We start from the raw sequence: 21,756 nt of genomic DNA, 5'->3' as shown, positions 1-21,756 counted from the left end.
ATAATTTTACTAACGAATAAGAGAAGAGTAATGGGTTGGTAATTGGACGGGTTGTATTTGTCCTGCTTCTTGTGGAAAGGACATACCCAAGCAATTTTCCACATTGCCGGGTAGATGCTGGATTCTGAAAGGGTCCCAGCAATCTGAAAAATCAGCAAACATAACAAAACTGTAGAGGAAAGGAAGGAGAAAACAGGAAGTGACTTGCCTGTGAGCCAAGCCATCATGGATTTTACATGCATTCAAGATAGAGACAGGCACTTGTACTACAGGGGAAAATGATGGATTATGGGCAAGGGTAGAATGAAGTACTAAGGAAATGAAAACTGAGTATGCAGAAAAGCATAATATGATTATACAAATAGGTTTATAAAAAAATTAAGAAATGAATTTGAATTCTTCAAGGACACGGGCAGCTGGGCCAACAGTTGTGAATTAGTGGATGTGGTGCTTTTGGATTTCCAAGAAGTCACTGGCTAAGATGAAGGCTCATGGATTGAGGTTAAAATCTTAGTGTGAATAGAACCCTGTTTAACAAAAAGAAAACAGTAAAATCTATTTTGATGTGGCAAGCTGAATATTGTGCAGTGTCTCAGGAGTCAAGCCTGAGTGTATTAATCTATAACAATGTCTTGGACAAAAGGGACAAAGTGGAATGCATCCCAGTTTGCCAAAAATGCTCAGGTGGGAAAGAGCATACAAAAATAATCTACTAAAGGGTATAGCTTGATTAAGCGAGTGGGTAAAAAGGTAATAGATGATAAATGATTTAACTTAAGATTACTGACTGGTACAACAATGAGTAGGCAGGGTATTATTTAAATAATGTGAGATCATTAGATATCGGTGTTCGGAGATACCGGGGTGTCCTCATGCAAAGTTAGCATCTTGGGGAGGTAAATGGCAGATTAGAAAACATAGAAAATCACAGCACAATACAGGCCCTTTGGTCCACAAAGTTGTGCCGAACATGTCCCTACCTTAGAAGTACCTAGGATTACCCATAGCCCTCTATTTTTCTAAGCTCCATGTACCTACACGTCAGTGGTGGAGACAGATACACTAGTGAAGTTTAAGAGACTACTAGACAGGTATATGGAGGAATTTAAGGTGGGGGGTTATATGGGAGGCAGGGTTTGTGGGTCGGCACAACATTGTGAGTCAAAGGGCCTGTAATGCGCTGTACTATTCTATGTACCTATCCAAAAGTCTCTTAAGATGCCCTGTTGAATCCGCCTCCACCACCGTTGCCGGCAGACCATTCCACACACTCACCACTGAGTAAAAAAAACTTACCCCTGACATCTCCTCTGTACCTACTCCCAAGCACCTTAAACCTGTGCCCTCTTGCTGCAGCCATTTCAGCCCTGGGAAAAAGCCTCTGACAGTCCACACGATCGATGCCTCTCATCATCTTATAGACCTCTATCAGGTCACCTCTCATCCTCCGTCGCTCCAAGGAGAGAAGGCTGAGTTCACTCACCCTGTTTTCATAAGGCATGCTCCCCAAACAGGCAACATCCTTGTAAATCTCCTCTGCACCTTTTCTATGGTTTCCACATCATTCCTGTAGTGAGGCGACCAGAACAGAGCACAGTACTCAAGTGGGGTCTGACCAGGGTCCTACATAGCTGCAACATTACCTCTCGCTCCTAAACTCAATCCCACAATTGATGAAGGCCAATGCACCATATGCCTTCTTAACCATAGAGTCAACTGCGCAGCTGCTTTGAGCGTCCTATGGACTCACACCCCAAGATCCCTCTGATCCTCCACACTGCTAAGAGTCTTACCATTTATACTATATTCTGCTGTCATATTTGACCTACCAAAATGAACCACTTCACACTTATCTGGGTTGAACTCCATCTGCCACTTCTCAGCCCAGTTTTGCATCCTGTCAATGTCCCGCTGCAACCTCTGACAGCCCTTCACACTATCCACAACACCCCTAACCTTTATATCATCAGCAAACTTACTAACCCATCCCTCCACTTCCTCATCCAGGTTATTTATAAAAATCACGAAGAGAATTGGTCCCAGAACAGATCCCTGAGGCACACCACTGGTTACCGACCTCCATGCAGAATATGACCCATCTACAACCACTTTTTGCCTTCTGCGGGCAAGCCAGTTCTGGATCCACAAAGCAATGTCCCCGTGGATCCCATGCCTCCTTACTTTCCCAATAAGCCTTGCACGGGGTACCTTATCAAATGCCTTGCTGAAATCCATATACACTATATCTACTGCTTTTCCTTCATCAACATGTTTAGTCACATCCTCAAAAAATTCAATCAGGCTCGTGAGGCACAACCTGCCCTTGACAAAGCTACGCTGACTATTCCTAATCATATTATGCCTCTACAAATGTTCATAAATCCTGCCTCTCAGGATCTTCTCCATCAACTTACCAACCACTGAAGTAAGACTCACTGGTCTATAATTTGCTATCTCTACTCCCTTTCTTGAATAAGGGAACAACATCCGCAACCCTCCAATTCTCCGGAACCTCTCCCATCCCTACTGATGATGCAAAGATCATCGCCAGAGGCTCAGCAATCTCCTCCCTCACCTCCCACAGTAGCCTGGGTTACATCTCATCCGGTCCTGGCGACTTATCCAACTTGATGCTTTCCAAAAGCTCCAGCACATCCTCTTTCTTAATATCTACATGCTCAAGCTTTTCAGTCTGCTGCAAGTCATCACTACAATCACCAAGATCCCCTTCCATACTGAATACTGAAGTAAAGTATTCATTAAGTACCTCTGCTATTTCCTCCGGTTCCACACACACTTTCCCACTGCCACACTTGATAGGTCCTATTCTTTCACGTCTTATCCTCTTGCTCTTCACATACTTGTAGAATGCCTTGGGGTTTTCCTTAATCCTGTCCGCCAAGGCCTTCTCATGGCCCCTTCTGGCTCTCCTAATTTCCTTTTAAGCTCCTTCTTGTTAGCCTTATAATCTTCTAGATCTCTAACATTACCTGGCTCTCTGAACCTTTTTTTAAGCTTTTCTTTTCTTCTTGACTAGAGGCTTTGTACACCACAGTTCCTGTAACCTACCAGAACTTCCCTGTCTCATTGGAATGTATCTCTGCAGAACTCCACACAAATATCCCCTGAACATTTGCCACATTTCTTCCATATTTTTCCCTGAGAACATCTGTTCCCAATTTAAGCTTCCAAGTTCCTGCCTGATAGCCTCATAATTCCCCTTACTCCAATTAAACGCTTTTCTAACTTATCTGTTCCTATCTCTCTCCAATGCTATTGTAAAGGAGATAGAATTGTGATCACTATCTCCAAAATGCTCTCCCACTGAGAGAACTGACACCTAACCAGGTTCATTTCCCAATACCAGATCAAGTACAGCATCTCCTCTTGTAGGCTTACCTACATATTGTGTCAAGAAACCTTCCTGAACACACCTAACAAACTCCACCCCATCTAAACCCCTTGTTCTAGGGAGATGCCAAGAGATATTTGGGAAATTAAAATCTCCCACCACGACAACTCTGTTATTATTAAATGATTGGTCTTCATTTCAAGGGAGATGGGATACAAAAGCAGGATTGCATTGTCACAAATCTACAGGACCAGTGACACCACACCCTGTGCACCGAATTGTTTTTATTTAATAACACATTTGCTTCGGAGGCAGTGATTCCTTGTACAAAGCAGTGGTCCCAAGGATAATGTGTAGATCAGGTCTATAAGCTGTATTTTGAAGAATGTGAAGTAATCTCATTAAAAAGTTGGAAAATAGAGTTGAAGATAAAGATCAGATGTGCTATGATCTTACTGAATAACAGAATAGTTTCAAAAGAACCACAAGAGCTGTGCCTGTTCCTATTTTCCACACAAAGGACGCTTCCACAAACAATACAGCAATGACCAGATAATACTTTTTTTAAATGGGGATAAATATTAGTTAGGACCAGAGGTTTGTTCAGTTACAAAATTAAAATCTAGCCCAAGCACAGGCAACCCAAATGCTCTTTTTTTAAATATCCAATCATCATTGTACTTTGATCTGTTTAAAGATGAACCATCAAGAGGACATACAATGGAAGAGGAAGCAAATCATCCTGAGTGAGATAAAGTACAGAGGTGAGCTATCAGGTTCAAATTGAACCTCAAATATTTTAAATCAGAATAAACACCTGACCAGAACCTTTTACACAAATCAGCAGGTTTTCACTGGGGAGCCAGATTCTGATCAAAACACCACAGTGGATTCTCCTTGTCCACTTAATTTCATTCCATTGGTTCTTTAATGGTCAATTAAGGAAGACTGGGGTCCAGTTTGGCATCCAATCTAAAAGGAACGAATACTTCTCAGCCGTTGATATTCCAGCAGCTTGGATTTCAATACACTGTGAACATGCAAAATCAAGCAAACCCATCACTCATTTTAACAAACTGTTTCTCTAAGGTTTTTGGCTTCAGGGTTTAGACACAACTATCAAGTCCTGAGAGGAATGTGTCTTGCAATTCAAAAATAAACTATGGCACTTATCCTCTGGGTGTTCTGATCTCCTCCCACATTCCAAAGTGTGGGCTGGTAGATTACATGACCACTGTAAAATGCCCCTGGTGTGTTGGTTGGAGATAGTTTTTTTTTAAAATAGGAATGTGGGGAGAATTTTTAAAAAAGTGGGATGAATGTAGAATTAGTGTAAAAGCATACTCAGTGGTCCATGCAGGCTCAGCAGGATTGAAGACCTGTTTTCATGCTGTATGACTTTACACACATACATTATAAATGCCTGCCAACATTCTTTTTTTATCAAATTAGCAATAATAATACACTCATACAAGGTATGCCACATTTTGTGAAGAACTTGCCTAAAGTAGATGAATTGCTCAAAGATTTCAATGATTGCTGTTCAAAAATAGGAAAAAAGCAACTTAAAGTAACAACACAAAAGGCTCACTGACATAACTTTGTTAATCCAGTATGCTCAAGCTTTTGACTTGATAACCAGGATTAATCCTTAGTACCTTTAAAAGGAAGAGATGGTCAAGAATAATTTAGCACCAAGGTCAACTCGCAAGAGATGCAGAAGCACTTCAAATTTCTCCATCACTTGTGCAAGAAAACTTGTCCATGTTCTCATGCTCCAGTTGTCAGAGCCGGAGAATATGGATGCAGTGAACTATATAGAAGCTACAATAATTTAATGAAAATAGAAATTAGGATAAGTATCACACATGACAAAGAAATCTGCCCATGGCAGTAAGTGTCACACATAAACTAAAGTAGGAAATCTGTCAATTTCTGCAACAAAGAACCTCCAGAAAATTGTTCGGTTACAATTCTTAACAGTATTTCATGGAATTCAGCTTCTCAGGATGATACATATACAGAATTACCCTCTACCTACAGCACGTACAAACTTTCAGTCATTTTGATTTTGCTGCTTGCTCCCTGCAACCGCATGAACTTTCCCCTCCTACAACCAAGATCACTTTGTTACATACTTCAATAAGTGCATCTCACTGTACGTGCAGAACTTCATTTATAAGCAAATGGCAACAGTAAGCTTACCGACCCTATCAAACAAATGGCACTTACGTCACCAACCCTGAAGGGCAACTAAGAATTGGAGCCAGACACTGTTGGGAGCAAAACTGGAAAGACAGACAGACCTGACGTACAGTGCTTTTTACAACCGCATGCTACCCATAAGCACATTTTTTTTTGGACAGCTTGTGAAGTTCTTTTGAAGCACAGCCACTGGTGTAAAGTAAGAAGCACACAAGCTAACATACTCCTACAAACAGCAACGTGAGAATAACCAGATAATGTGCAGAAAGTCAGTGACCTGAAAAATGAAATAAAACAGAAAATTCTGGAAACACTCAGCCAGTCAGGCAGTGACAATGGAAAGAGAAAGGTTAACATCTGAGGTCAAAGAGCCTGCATCAGAACCGGGAATAAGAAAATATTACTTAAGTTTGAGAGAGGGAGGAATATTACAAAAGGAATCATTTGATAGGGAGAAGCTAGGGTTGCCATGGAGATAAATTGTTGATGAAGCACCTGATTAACAGGTTTTATCAGCCCCTCTGCAGTATCCATCTCTTGACTTTAGCAATTAAGAAATAGATACTGCACCAAATCAGACCATACAACCCACTTAGTCCATAGTAACCACCAAATACTCATTTTTACACCAATTCTACCATAACCCATCTGTTTTTTTCAAAAAAAGGTATTGACAGAGAGATAACCATTGGTCAATACATTGGCAAGAGCTCTCCTTTTCTTTCAAATTGTGCTGAGGATTGTTTATGACCATCTATAAGAACAGATGGTGCCTCTGTTTCATAGTTCAACTGAAAGATGGTATTTCCAACAGTGTTATATTATGCTGCAGTACCAGCCAAGCATTTTGTACTCAAGACCCTGGCATTAATCCATTTAACATGGCTTTAATACATTTTTTTGTTTCAGAAACAAGAATGCTAGCCACTAGCAATAGAATCAAAAGATTGTTAAAAGTTACATCTTTACATTTCAGGCCAGGCAGCATCTCTAGGAAGCGGTACAGTTGACTTTTCGGGCCGAGACCCTTCGTCAGGACTGACTGAAAGAAGAGATAGTAGGAGATTTGAAAGTGGGAGGTGGAGGGGGAGATCCAAAATGATAGGAGAAGACAGGAGGGGGAGGGATGAAGCCAAGAGCTGGAAAGTTGATTGGCAAAAGGGATATGAAAGGATCATGGGACAGGAGGCCCAGGGAGAAGGAAAAGGGGGAGGGGGGAAATCCCAGAGGATGGGCAAGGAGTATAGTGAGAGGGACAGAGGGAGAAAGAGAGAGAGAGAGAGAGAGAGAGAAAGAGAGAGAAAGAGAGAGAGAGAGAGAGAGAGAGAGAGAGAGAGAGAGAGAGAGAGAGAGAGAGAGAGAGAGAGAGAGAGAGAGAGAGAGAGAGAGAGAGAGAGAGAGAATATATATATTTAAATAAATAAATAAATAAAGGATGGGGTACGAAGGGGAGGTGGGGCATTAACAGAAGTTAGAGAAGTCAATGTTCATGCCATCAGGTTGGAGGCTACCCAGACGGAATATAAGGTGTTGTTCCTCCAATCTGAGTGTGGCTTTATCTTGACAGTAGAGGAGGCGGTGGATAGACATATCAGAATGGGAATGGGATGTGGAAGTAAAATGTGTGGCCACTGGGAGATCCTGCTTTCTCTGGCGGACAGAGCGTAGGTGTTCAGCAAAACGGTCTCCCAGCCTACGTCGGGTCTCGCCAATATACAGAAGGCCGCACTGGGAGCATCAGACGCAGTATATCACCCCAGCCAACTGAAGAGTCGCCTCACCTGGAAGGACTGTCTGGGGCCCTGAATGGTGGTGAGGGAGGAACAGTCGTTCTATGGCTTGGCAATATCGGCCTAAAGTGCACTATGGTGACACCCAGCTCCATATTTCCACTACTCCACTGTCTTCACCTGGTCAAGTTGCTTTTCCAACATCCAATGCTGAACAAATAGAAATATTTTCCGGCTGAGTCTTGGTAGGACCAGAGTTCCTGTTCGTCTATCCCTTACTACTGATATCTATCCATTTAAAACTGAACCAGTCTTTGTGCTGTTTGACCCTCATGTGAGCTTTGGACCACAAATCCACTCCATTGATATTATCGGTGCCCTCTGTGTTAACCTCTAGGCCTGTCTTTTCCTATGGACTCTTGGCAGTCTTCCCTTGTCCTACCCTTGTTATATTTCAGTTCATAGGAGCTTTTCTTCCTGTCACTTAACTTGCACCAAGCCCCTTTACGTATTATCCCTGAACTTGTAACTCATGCTTAAGTAATACCTTGCTTTTTGAACTTTCAGTTTTTTTAAGTAGCTCAGTGGTCTCGCTCCATTGCTATACAAACCTCCAAGATCTCTTCATTCTGATTCTGGGTGGTCATCTTTTTAAAATATGTGTTGCCTTCGTCTAACTTTAAGATTTTTAAAGGAATTCTTAAAATGGGGGTGCTCTGATGATGGATTTTTTTTCTCTTTGCATCTGCTATTTTCAACCTCAATATACCAACTTTGTGCCAAAATGGTAGTAAGCTGTTATTGGCCAGCTCGATTTAAAAAAAATCTTGACCAGGCTTGCATATGGTGCAATCACCATCTTCACACTGAGTTTTTCTATCCCTTTGGTAGTGCATTGGAGATGAGTTGGGCATGTAACAATATTATCTACAAGTCCATTGATTCTTGCTGGTTTAATATAGTATGTTTTCCATGTTTCAGGAGAACCCTTGGATTTTCATCCAGGTTCCTTGTTATGATTTTCTTCAATCACTGCCAAGTTGTTGAGCAGGATATGCTTTCAAGTTAGAAATGTCATGACTTGTCATTCTAGCAGTGATATACGGGAACACCTGTGAGTACAACATTAAGCTTTTTAGTATTCATAAATCAGTTGAAAACAAAGGCTTGTATGAAGTCTTATCAGGATGCTGTGCATTACAAACACTGTATTTCATATTTCCTTACAAGATGGGAGGCTGTTCAGTCCATTGTATCTGTTGGCTCTTGGATTAATTCTATAAACTATTGTCCCTGTATTATCATCTGCTTGTCATGCACCCCCTTCCCCAAGCTCACTTCTCCTACCACTCACTTAACAGCTAGCGTATCTTTGGGATGTTTGTCCATTGTAAAGTTCACCCTGACAATGGAGAAAGAGGAAGGCAGGAAAGTGAAATCTGTAATCAATTCAAAGCTTGCATTATGGCTGTTAAGTATGAATTTTCAAGACATTTGGATTGTGGACCTCAAGTTTGGTTCTGTGTGTCTCGCTGGAATGATGAGTTTGATCAGGAGGCATAAGCATCAGTTGGATTAAGGTTGATCCATGTAGCACGGGCACACCTCTCAGAAGCAAGTAATGGCTTGCAACATTACCAAGTATGATCTGACATTATGTCATGCCCTTCTCTTACCTTCATTAATTACCTGAGAATTTATCTCAACGTTTCTCCTTTATTGTTTCTCTGTCCTCACGTTAGCCTTCCTCTCAGCTTTCCTGCTCTGCTCTTGTATTTCTTCACCTTCTCTCCAGTATTTGGTTTTTGCATTTTGCCCTGCAGGTCACCCAAATTCTCCATAGTCAAAATTGCCTTGTTCTTTTCAATACTGCCATTGATTCTTGGGAGTTTAGTCACATAACGTTCAAGCCCCAATCACCCTATCAAGTTAAACAGACTAATCTAGCGGTCCCCAACCACTGGGCCGCGGACTGGTACCGGGCCACAAAGCATGTGCAGAAACGATATGATTTGGCGATATGAGTCAGCTGCATCTTTCCTCATTCCCTGTCAAGCCCACTGATGAGCCATTACGCATGCGAGGTCATTACCCGCGCGTCATCCATGTCAGCGCAGGAAGAAGATCAACTCCTTAAGCTTGCAAATGACGGCAGGCTGAAAAGTATATTTGACATAACATCTCTGCCGGCATTTTGGATCAAAGTCAAGGCTAAATATCCTGAGATAGCCACGAAAGCACTGAAAACGTTGCTTCCATTTCCAACATTTTTCTGCGAAGCGGAGTTTTCTGCAATGAATGTAACAAAAACTAAATTGCGGAATAGACTGGACATAAGGAACCCCGTTCGAGTACAGTATCGCTGTCTCCCATCACCCCTCGATAGGACCGTCTTGTTGCAGGAAAACAAGCCAGGGGCTCCCACTGATTCAGCAATGTTGGTGTGTTGCAATTATTTTATATGTTCATAGGGGGAAAGTATGTGCTGTGTTTAATATCCAAACGTTACTTAAAATGTTATGATGCTATTGACTTATAAGTGACTTATATAACCATATAACAATTACAACACGGAAACAGGCCATCTCTGCCTTTCTAGTCTGTGCCGAACGCTACTCTCACCTAATCCCACCGACCTGCACTCAGCTCATAATCCTCCATTCCTTTCCTGTGCATATACCTATCCAATTTTTCTTTAAATGATAATATCAAACCTGCCTCTACCACTTCTGCTGAAAGTTCGTTCAACACTTACTTCAAGCTCTCCGTCCTCCCCTGATAATTGACTTATCACTATATTCATGCGAGGAAAATATGTGCTGTGTTCAATATTAAATTCGTTAGATAAACCCTTTTAGAAAGGAAATTGAGTGTATTAACCACTTATCACCTATATTCTGGTCGTGATTAACACCAACCCCCTCACCCGAACAGAATCGCCAAAAACGGTTTGCAGAGAGAAAAAAAAAAATCGGCAGGTACACGCATGCGCACTGGTGCCCGCGCAGGGCTTCATGGTCATTGTAGTCTTCCTCTGGGTAAACACAATGTATTTGACTGCTACTCTTGTCCGTTGGCAACCCTACCCTCCCCCACCTCCCCCTCCCCCCCCGGCTTGGCCGGTCCGCAAGAATATTGTCAATATTAAACCGGTCTGCAGTGCAAAAAAGGTTGGGGACCCCTGGACTAATCCATATATTCCCATTTGATTTTATGGTAACTAATAAATGGAAGTGTAAAGATGCAAACACGAGGAAATCTGCAGATGCTGGAAATTCAAGCAACACACATAAAAGTTGCTGGTGAATGCAGCAGGCCAGGCAGCATCTCTAGAAAGAAAAACAGTTGACGTTTCGGGCCGAGACCCTTCGTCACAGAACAATTGTGGAAAGACAAAAATTAATGGTGTAGGAAAAGTTAGAGACGTCATTGCAAATGGTTCTCTGTTCTCAACTGGAGAGAAAGGAAATAAGCCAGCCAGAGGCAATCCATATAGCTGGAAGATGGTCAATAGCCATTTTAGTTGACAATGTGGTCAACCTTGCCATAAGGCAACAGACAGGACAAGAAAGGAAGTAAAAGAGACTATGACAGAACGGACATATTCAAATTGAGTTCCAGGAAAGATGGGCACAAATTTGAGCAGCTATGATAGGGAGCTTAAAGCAAAAGGGTAACCAGGAAAAGAATAGGTCCCCTTAAGAATCAGTGTGGTCATCCATGTATGAAGTAAAGGGAGACAGGCAAGGTATAAAATTAATATCTCTTGTTTGTATTTATCATGAAGATGATCTGGAAGCTAGGTAATTAAAGGAAGAGAACAGTGATGACCTGAAACATATCAACATCACGAAAAAAGTGATGGTAATATTGAGGCACGTACAAGTGGATAAAGCCCTGAGGCCTGATCAAATGTGTTCTACAACATTACGGGAAGAAAGGGAAAAGTTGCAGGGGCTCTGGCAGAGGGTGAGATGCCAGAAGAGTAGAGAATTGCTAATGCTGTGCCTTTAAGGGCTACAAGGTCAAGTCTGGGAACCACAGGCTGGTGAGCCTAACACAGGTGGTGGGAAAATTACCTGGAGGGGATTCTGAAAGACAGGATCTACTTTAATTTGGAAAGGCAAGGACTGAAGTTGTGAGGAAGCACATCTCTTGAATTTGATTCAGTAGTTTTTTTTTGAAGAAGGTGACTAAGGGGATTGAAGAAGGCAGCAGATGTTGGCAAAAGCCTTGCTAAAGTCCACATAGACAAGGTCTTACATGGTAGGCTGACATGAAAGGTTAGATCACATGGGAACCAGAGCAAGACAGCCGATTGGATTCAACGTTGGCTGAGTGGAAGGAGGCCGAGGGAGGTAGTGTAGGGCTGCTGTTCAAATTGGAGGCCTCTGACTGATGGCATGCTGCAGGGATTGGTGCTGGGCCCCTTGTTTGTCATTTATATTAATAATTTAGACAAGAATGCAGGTGGAATGCAAGTTTGCAGATGACACAAAAATTGGTGGGGCGGTGGACAATGACATTTGTCTAAGGTTACAACAAGATCTAGATCAACAAGGAAAGTGGGCCATGAAATGACAGATTGAATTTAACTTGAACAAAGGCAAAATGAAGCACTTAGAGAAGTTAACCCAGGGTAGGACATGCACAGTGAATAAAAAGGCCTTGGGGATTGTTGTGTAACAGGGTGACCTAGGGGTACAATAAAATAGTTCCCTGAAAGTGGCAACACAGATAGACAAGCTGGTGAAGAAAGCAAATAGCATGCTTGCCTTCATCAGATGGGGAGCAGTATAAAAGTTGGGACATCATATTACAACTGTAAAAGATGTTAATGAGACCTGATTGCTATACTATAGGAAGCGAGAGAGAATGCAAATAGATTCACAAGGATGCTGCTGGGACACCAGTTATAAGGAGGGACTGGATAGACTGTTTTCCCTGGAGCGAAGGAGTCTGAGCAGTGACCTTGCAAAGACTTCTAAGATCATGAGGGGCATAGATAAAATGGATTGCTAGTTCCCCACCTCCCCCACCCCTGGGTAGGGTAATCCAAAACTAGTGGGCATCGGTTTAAGGTGAGAGGGGAACAATTTAAAGGAGACCCGAGGGACAGGATTTTTTCACTCAGAGGGTAGTGGCCTATGGAACGAGTTGCTGGAGAAACTGGCAGAGGCAAGTACAAGTACAATGCTTAAAAGACATTTGACAGGTACATGGATAGAAAAAGTTCAGAGGATATGGGCCAAATGCAGGCAAATGGGACGAGCTCAGGAAGCCACTTGATTAGTATGCAGGGATTGTATAGAAGGGCTTATCTCCACACTGCATAGCTCTCTAATTGAGTTGCAAGGCCAAACAGGTCAAAACCAAGATTACAGATCAAACTTCAAGTGCCACAAGTACTCATGCAAGTTTTCATTACCAGAAGAGCAATTTTAATACTCAGAATTTATTGGAAAGATTGGGAAATGGGGTACATGAAAGTAAAAGTGAATAATTAAATCTATGAACATTTTGAACTTGCTATGTTGGTGCTGGAATGGGTGGCAACACTTGCAGGGCTGCCCCCAGGCACATCCTTAGGCTGTGTTGGTTGTTAGCGCAAATGACATAGTTTATTGTACGCTTCAATGTACATATAACAAACAAATCTGAATAGTTATTACAATATGTGCCTATTCACTGACTAATCAGTCATACAATAATCACCATGTTACATACACGATTTGCTTGCGATCATGTTCTAAAATGCAAACAAGACAAGCTTGCTTGCTTGATTTCAAAAGACTTGGAATAAATGGCATAGAAGTATGTTATCCCATATCTTAAAAGGAATAGATTGTAATGTTTCACTTAAGCTGCACCTTCAGAAAGTGCTTGTTAATGGCACTTCCAGCAACTCACACCAGTTCGCCACCACACATTTGACTATTTGGTTCTTGAACCAACAGCACAAGCTTAACCACAACCTCAGTATAGGTGACCCCTCTTTTCGAACATTCGCTTTACAAAAACTCACTGTTACGAAAGACCTAAATTAGTTACCTGTTTTCACTAACAGAAGGTGTTTTCACTGTTACAAAGAAAAGCAGTGCGCAATAAAAAAAGGCAGTGCGTCCCCCAAGCAGCCGCTCTCCCCCGGATTCGGAACAGCATTGCTTAAACACATGTCTGTGAGCAGCTATTTGCAAGATGAGTTCTAAGGTATCGGAAAAGCCTAAAAGAGCTCATAAGGGTGTTACACTTAGCGTAAAACTAGACATAATTAAGCATTTCGATCGTGGTGAACGAAGTAAGGACAAAGTGAGTTTGGCTTGTGGAAGTTGATGAAGATGATGTTGGCAACCCATGACCAAGAACTGATAGATGAAGAGCTGATGCAATTGGAAGAGGAAAGGATTACAATCGAAACCGAATGAGTAATGATAAAGTACGACTTTAATTTTGAAAGGGTACGTCAGTTTAGAGCATATTTGCAAGATGCTTTGAGTCCTTACAAAGAACTGTATGATCTAAAAATGCGTGTGGCTAAGCAGTCAAGCAAGCCTTCCACATCAGCCACAGCAGACGACGAACCTCGACCTTCAACATCGAGGCAGGCAGAGATAGGAGAAGATGACCTGCCTGCCCTGATTGACGATGAGATGACACCCCATGTCCCACCACCCCAGCCCGCGGACAGATACTGATTCGCGGAGAATGCAGCGGTAGCCGGGAGGCACACAGCACATCTTTAAGAAAAAGCCGAAATAAACAAGCTAATTAATTAGGTGCCGCTCAGCAAGTAATTGTCGGCCCAGATCAGAGCCAATTGCATCGCCTCTGATCTGGGCCGACATTTACGTGCCAGGTGGCACCTAATTAATTAGCATGCTTATTTCGGCTTTTTTCTTAAAGATGTGCTGGGTGCCTTCTGGCTACTGCTGTACCCCTGCATGCTTCGTGGATCAGAATCGGTTCGCTGCCCGGAAGGTGGGGGCCACTGCACCTCCCAAACTCCGACGACTCAGTCTAACACACCATCATCAGTGTGCTCACTGTCTTCCCGATTCCCATAAGTGATACTACACTGTACATACATCATTTCTACTTTATATAGGCTGTGTATTTTTAAGTGTTATTTGGTATGATTTGGCAGCTTCATCGCTTAAAGGTTACTGGAGAGCGCTTGCGCCGTGTTTCCGCCGACGGGGCTTGCGCCGTGTTTTTGCCGACGGCGCTTGCGTGAGATTTTCACTACGGAGAACAGTTCAGGCAATGATTGTGTAAAAGTATTTCTACTTTATATAGGCTGTGTATTTATCATATCATTCCTGCTTTTACTATATGTTACTGTTATTTTAGATTTTATGTGTTATTTGGCATGATTTGGTAGGTTATTTTTGGGTCTGCGAACGCTCACAAAATTTTCCCATATAAATAAATGGTAATTGCTTCTTCGCTTTAAGACATTCCGGCTTACAAACTGTTTCATAGGAATGCTCTACCTTCGTATGGCGGGGGAAACCTGTATAGCAACACCATGACCACTTTGCACTATAATGGACTGTTTTGTTTCTGGTCTAATTGGGCTCTTTCTTGTAAAAATTGTGTATATGCTTAATATATGTTTCCCTGTGAATGCTACTTATATGATACTTTGTACCTGTGATGCTGCTGCAAGTAAATTTTTCATTGTGCCTGGCATTCATGTACTTGTGTATATGACAATAAACTCAAATTTGACATATAAAATTACTAAATGATTGCTGACACTCAACTGTTTTACTTTATGAAAATGAAACTCACACAGGTTAAAAAAAATCACAGTGAATGAAGACTAAAACACACAAGAAAAAGTTAGGATTTGCATTTAAAGCCATCAGGATCCTAAGAAGAACAAATTAATTCTGAAATCTCACTCCTAGGTAGCAAATTGTTCCCAGATGCTTTGAATATACAACTTTTTTGCTTTTTCAATTTTTCTGAAACTAAATTATTTCTTTTTTGCATAAAATGTGAAAATTTCATAATTTGCTTTAATTGTTCATAACTTATTATATGATAGGATAAAATTGCAGCTAATTGCAGATGGTAAGGAAAGCAAATGCAATGTTACAATTAATTTCAAATGGTGTAGAATACAAGAGCAGGGATATGCTGCTGAGGCTTGAAAGGTGCTGGTGAGGCCTCACCTTGAGAATTGTGAACAGTTTTGGACTCCTGATCCAAGAACAGATGTGTTGGCATTGGAGAGGGTTAAGAGGTTCCCAAGGATGATTCCGGGAATGAAAGGGTTATCATATGAGGAATGTTTGAAGGGTCTGGATCTATACTCATTGGAATTTAGAAGGATGTGGGGGGGGGGGGGGAGAGAATCTCATTGAAACCTTTTGAATGTTGAAAGGCCTAGACAGAGTAGGTGTGGAAAGTATGTTTCCCTTGGTGTGGGGGGTGGGGGGGAGGGTCCTCAGACAACTGGGCACAGCCTCTGGATAGAGGGATGTCCATTTAAGACAAAGATGTGGAGAAATTTCTTTAGCCAGAGGGTGGTGAATTTGTGGAATTTGTTACCACAGGCAGCTGGGTGTACTTACGGCAGAGATTGATAGGTTCTTGATTGGCCACAATAGGGAGAAGGCCAAGGAGTCGGTCGGGGGGGTTAGAAAAAGGATCAGCCATGATTGAGTGGTGGAGCAGACTCGACAGGCCAAATGGCCTAATTCTGCTCCCATGTCTTAGGTCTTATGATCTTTAGATTCTAAGATCCTAACCTTCTCAGATGTCAACCTGCACTTTCCAGCTGCATAAAATTTTTCAGTTGACAGAAGGGGAGATGAATATCCAACTTACAAGGCAGACTTCAGTGTTCTCTACTCCAGCAAATTCTAATCTGCTCTTTTAGTTAGGACAATCAGTCTCACAATCAAATGACTTGCCCACATTTACCTAAAGTCAGATAAACACGAGCTAAACTTTCATTTATGGAAACAAAGATCCTAGATTCTGATGGACCTACTCATTTCACTACAGAATTTTTTTTAAAAAACACTTGTGAAGCTTGTGTGTTAACTGTGAAATCAATACACCAGAAAAGTGTCACCTATATTAAATGTTAGAAATAAACTAAAACTGCTTCTCTATTCATCCTCAGAAAATCAATTCTGGCTCCTAGAGATTCATGATTGACTATATAACAACAGCCTCAAAAGTGCTCAATGTGTGAAACCAATGAATAGTTTAAAAAAAAGTAGACATACCACTCAAAGAACGGCTGGGTGAAGAGTGCTGACTGTTGGGTGTGCTCACTGTTGGACCCACCATTGCCCCAGGGAATTCTTTGTCCATTGAAGAGTCACCGTTTCCTGTATGATAATAAAAGATTTTTTTATATAAACACAAGAACTGTAATTTCCAAGGATTACCATTAAATTTTTCAAAACACACTTACACATGGAAAAAACCTGAAAAATGAAATTCAGTATGTAACATGGATGCAAGTAATAGTATACTGTTGATTTACACTGGGAATTTCCATTTCCAAAAATATAAAAAGGCTCAAATCAAGATTTGGTCTGAGGACTCAACTGCATACCCAAAAACTAGCCCACTAAAACCACAGTACCATTGTGACACAGTTTCAAACTGAAACAGCCATTCTAGATTTTTGGGGTCAATACCATCACTGCAAGAGTACGATAATTCTAGACAATAGTTGATCCACATACCAAACACTTTAGTAACTTCTTATATGGTACCAGCATTTATGTCTGATACATGGCCAAGCCTTGGATACAGAACACTGATCAAGGCTCAACACATAATTAAGGATCTTGATACTCAGTTCACTTGCTATATTTTAAATGCATTGTCCAATTTCACTGCAGCACACAAGATAGCTAATCTTTCACTCATTAATAGATGCATCTAAGAAAGGTTTTTTTTGTAATTAGATTCCACTGCAGTGTCAGAGATTTACTGGATAGAGGCAGAAATCTTGCACATTAGTCAGTCGGCATAGTTCCACATAGAATTATTGATCTTCCACGTTGTATTATTAATCATGCTTTTCCCAATGTTCATTAGGATTTGAATCCATTTACTTGGCAATCTTTTGCACTTGCACAATTAGAAAATCAAAATTCCAATCTTAAAAATAAAGCTCATCTATAAAAGTATGTGTCCTCTAACATCACACAAGGGAAAAGTGCACATCGTATATGAACTGCTTGCACTCTGCACTCCAAAAAATTTAGCATTTTCTTCATTTCAACTTCCAAAACAGCAATAAATCGAGGTGTTCAATTTGCATTGAAAAAAATCAATCCTTTTTCTTATAAGCAGCATAACAAAAGTTCATTTTTAAAGAAAGGAAACAGCTTAGTTAATTCTCACACCGAAGATCTTTTTCTATTAATTAAATGAACTACCAGCTGGAGAGAGACTAGCAGTTCACACAATCTGCCAACCTTATCCAGTTATCCAGCAGCTTTTATCTTGATACAGACCACTTTGAATCTAATTGAAAAAGGTCAAATTAATTTTAAAACCAACAAAATGGCACAGAGAATCTGGAATGAGCAAAGAACAAACACAAGTAAGGCTTGATGACGACGACAAAAAAAAAAGGTCCTTCAACCCTTGGTCAAGCTAACAATCTATAAAGCAACAGCTGTTACTTATAAAACAAATACTGTAACAAATTCAACATTTGCTAAAACAAAATTCTCTAACATAATACTCCACATTCATAAATTGATACAGTTCAAATTTTGCTTTGTTGGTTGTGTGTCAGTTTATAACCAAAATCTCAAAAATGCATGAAAATGTTTTACTGAAAAGAGTAAAAATGAGTTACAGAAATTTAGCCATTATATTACTTAGATTGTGAAAATTAACAGAATTTCAGCTCTCAATTTCAGTCAATAAAATATTAATTTTAAGGAGGGAACAGAGAAACTGTTCTGTTTTGTTACATTATTCTTTATCATTATGTCGTCAGTTGACCAAGCCATTCTCTTCTAGCATTTCTTCATTGTCCAGTACTGTTGAAATGAATTTGTATGACCACTCTTAATTTCTAATCATAGCTAGAACAACACCATCACTGGCTACCCTTTCTGTCTTTACAGAAGCACCAGCTCTCAAGTTTGAACACTTCCTTGGCTATTCAGCATCATGTGCTGACATCACTTATGGATATTGAGTCAACCAACTTCAACATGTGCTGCAGACAAACCCAACGTCACATCTCCCCTACCTTGATCCATTCATTGGAGTGTCTACCCGTTTGACTCGAGTAACCAGCTCTATATCCTCACCATCACAATCTGCTTCTACTGCCATAATATTATTGCCCATCTTCCCCCATGGCGCAGTCAATCCACCAGTAAAAGTCATTCACATCGTCAGCACAATGTTCAACCAGTTCAAGACACATAATTTGTCTTCATTCTTCTACAAGTTCTACACTTTCCACTACTGTGCAAATCAGTCAAATCAGCACCATACTCACTGCCCCTTAAATAATTCTTCTAAATCTTTTCTGCTCCCATCTCCCTGGAAAACAATAGAGAGAGACAAAAAAACTGCCTCACATTGAAAGTTCTAAGAAATATCAACTTGCATTTTTCTATGTTAAATGCCTATTATAAAAAGCGCGAAATTACTTCAGATGTAGTCAAAAAGACACCAGGAGAACTATAACGTGACAGGTTTCATGGAGGTTTATAAAAAAAAATAGATGAAGCAACCCAACAGTATAGAACCGGTTAAGTGTAAAGGTGGAGTTGAGTATTAACAGGGCAAACAGAGAAGCCACCCTCATGTGGATCATAGGGCATCACAAGGATGCGGAGCAAGCAGCAACCAAATATAGACCCTAAGAAATTAATGGGAGACATGGCGCAAATAAATGGATAAGTTAGAATAGAATAGGGCGCCACTGTAGTGTAGCAGTTAGCTCAATGCTATCACAGCACAGAGCATTCCAGAATTCAGGAGTTTAATGCCAGTGCCGTTCTGAAAAGTGTCTCTGTATGTCGTTCCTATGGAATGCACTGGTTTTCTCCCAGAGACCAATGATGTACCCAGTAGATTAGTGGGTTATTGTAAATTGTCCCATAATTAGGTTAAAGTTAATCAGGTTTATCTGGGATGGCGTGGCTCAAAGTGCCAAAAGGGCCTACTTGGCACTGTATCACTAAAATAAAAATAAATAGAAGCAAGAATGATCCAATTGAGCAGAAAACATTTGAGGCACTGAAGGATGGTGTAGTCCAGCATGTGGAAGATGGTTGGAATAGTTAAGTGGTATGCTCAGTTATATATGTGACTCTGATTAGGACCATTTCAGTCAGTTCTGCAGCTGTTTTATTAGAATAATGCACCTGTAATTGGAAAGTAGAGTAAAATCAAGCAACCCGAAAGCTATGAAGGAAACAGATTAAAAACAGGAGAAACTGATCAGAGACACTTCAAGGTGTCTTATTTTGAAGAGGATAGAATGATAGCAACCAACTTGAAAGGGAAAATGATGTCTCTATAATGAGACTACTTACTTTGTGAACTACAATAGTGTTTCAAGAAGGGAATATGGATGGACATGGAGTTCCAACGTTCAGAAAATAGAAGCTTGTTGGGGGCAAAGAAGGAAACCAGGCAAAAAACTGCATAATGTGGAGGAAGGAATGAACAAAAATGAAAATCAGGTAGGAAGATGCAAGGGGGGAAAGATACAAGGCGATGGTTGAAAACTAGTCTTTTGCAATCAAAATAATGATCGGAGAATACTATTAATAATATGGATTGAAAAGCATAAATGGAGTTGGGGAGGCAAGGGGAGGAGACAGAGAAAGGAAAAGGGGGGAGGCAAAGGTTTAGAAAGGACAGAGCCTCAGTGAACTCAAAGAAGGGATGGCAAGTGGAGATAAAGGCTAAAGTTATCAAAGATGATCTCAAACTCAAGGCTGAGGGTGGATCTCACGGAGAATTTTAAAGTAAAGCAAAGCATAGAAAATATGAAGCACTCAAATAAGAATCACCAGAGAAACTTGAAAGTGTATAGGTAAGAGAAAAAAAACATATCACAGCAGTTTGGTCAGGTCAGATAATATGATACATACAAGGTAGGTAGGTTAAATTCCACCACCCAATTGCAAAGTTCCTATGAAAATCAATGCCATCATGCCAGGATGTCAAGGGCCTGCAGCCAAACTGTCAAACCTTTAACAGCGCTGAGAAATTTGTCAACAGATTGACAGAGGTGTTGGACTTGAGAGTGTGGTCAATGAATGGGACATGAAACTGGTGAATGAGATTAAGTGAGATTAACTCCCTTATAGCAGACTGTGCATGAAGGTCTTCAAGGGAAAGTTGGCATGTCTGGGAATGAGAAAGAAGAGGAGAAAACACCTGTAGATAATCCAAAAGCAAAAAGGGAAGTAGAAAGGATAAGTTTTATGTCACAGAGTCAGAGAAGTACAGCACAGAAACAGGCCCTTTGGCCTATCTAGTCCATGCCAAAACGATTTAAACTGCCACATCCCATCGACCAGAGCCCTCCATAGTCCTACAATCCATGTATCTATCCAGACTTCTCTTAAACATTGAAATCGAGCTTGCATGCGCCACTTGTGCTGGCAGCTCATCCCACACTCTCACAACCCTCTGAGTGAAGAAGTTTCCCCTCATGTTCCCCCTAAACTTCTCACCTTTCACCCTTAGTCCATGACCTCTGGTTGTAGTCCCACCCAATTTCAGTGATAAAAGTTTGCTTGCATTTACCCTATCTATACCCCTCATAATTTTGTATACCTCTATCAAATCTCCTCTCAATCTTCTATGTTCTAAATAATAGTCCTAATCTATTTAATCTATTCAATCTTTCCCTATAACTCAGGTCCTCCAGACCCTGCAACATCCTTGTAAGTTTTCTCTGTACTCTTTCAACCTTGTTTACATCATTCCTGTTGGTAGGTGACCAAACTGCAAACAGTACTCTAAATTAGGTCTCACCAACATCTTTTACAACTTCAACATAACATCCCAATTCCTGTACTCAATACTTAGATTTATGAAGGCCAATGTGCCAAAAACTTTCAACGCCACTTTCAATGAATTATGTACCTGTATTCTCAGATCCCTTTGTTCTACCACACTCCTCAGTGCCCTACCGTTCACTGTGTAAGTGTCCTACCGAAGTGCAACACCTCACATTTGGCTGCATTACCAATTCCAATCTCCATTTTTCACCCCATTTTTCCAGCTGATGCAGATCCCTCTGCAAGTCATGATAGGCTTCCTTACTGTCCACTGCACCCCCAATCTTGGTGTCATCCGCAGATCTGATGATTCAGTTAACCACATTATCATCCAAATCATTGATATAGATGACGAATAACAATGGACCCAGCACTGATCCCTGCAGCACACCACTAGTCACAGGCCTCCAGTCAGAGAGGCAACCCTCTACTACCACTCTCT

General features: G+C 41.0%; 1 protein-coding gene across 19 annotated transcripts in view; it reads right to left on the bottom strand.

The window, feature by feature from the left end:
* ikzf4 (IKAROS family zinc finger 4) overlaps positions 1-21,756 on the bottom strand; it is a 172,249-nt gene that overhangs the window by 67,988 nt on the left and 82,505 nt on the right. For 18 of the 19 annotated variants that reach the window (XM_063037590.1, XM_063037592.1, XM_063037593.1 and 15 more), the window contains one exon: positions 16,533-16,637. The exons of the other annotated variant lie outside the window; for it this stretch is intronic. In XM_063037590.1, the coding sequence (XP_062893660.1) occupies positions 16,533-16,637 (105 nt within the window). The remainder of the gene's footprint in view (positions 1-16,532; positions 16,638-21,756) is intronic. 19 annotated transcript variants of the gene reach the window in all.

The sequence above is a fragment of the Mobula hypostoma genome, chromosome X1, assembly GCF_963921235.1.
Source record: "Mobula hypostoma chromosome X1, sMobHyp1.1, whole genome shotgun sequence".
NCBI lineage: Eukaryota > Metazoa > Chordata > Chondrichthyes > Myliobatiformes > Myliobatidae > Mobula > Mobula hypostoma.
Note: the sequence above shows the minus strand (reverse complement) of the source record. Positions and strands in the feature narration are given on the sequence as shown.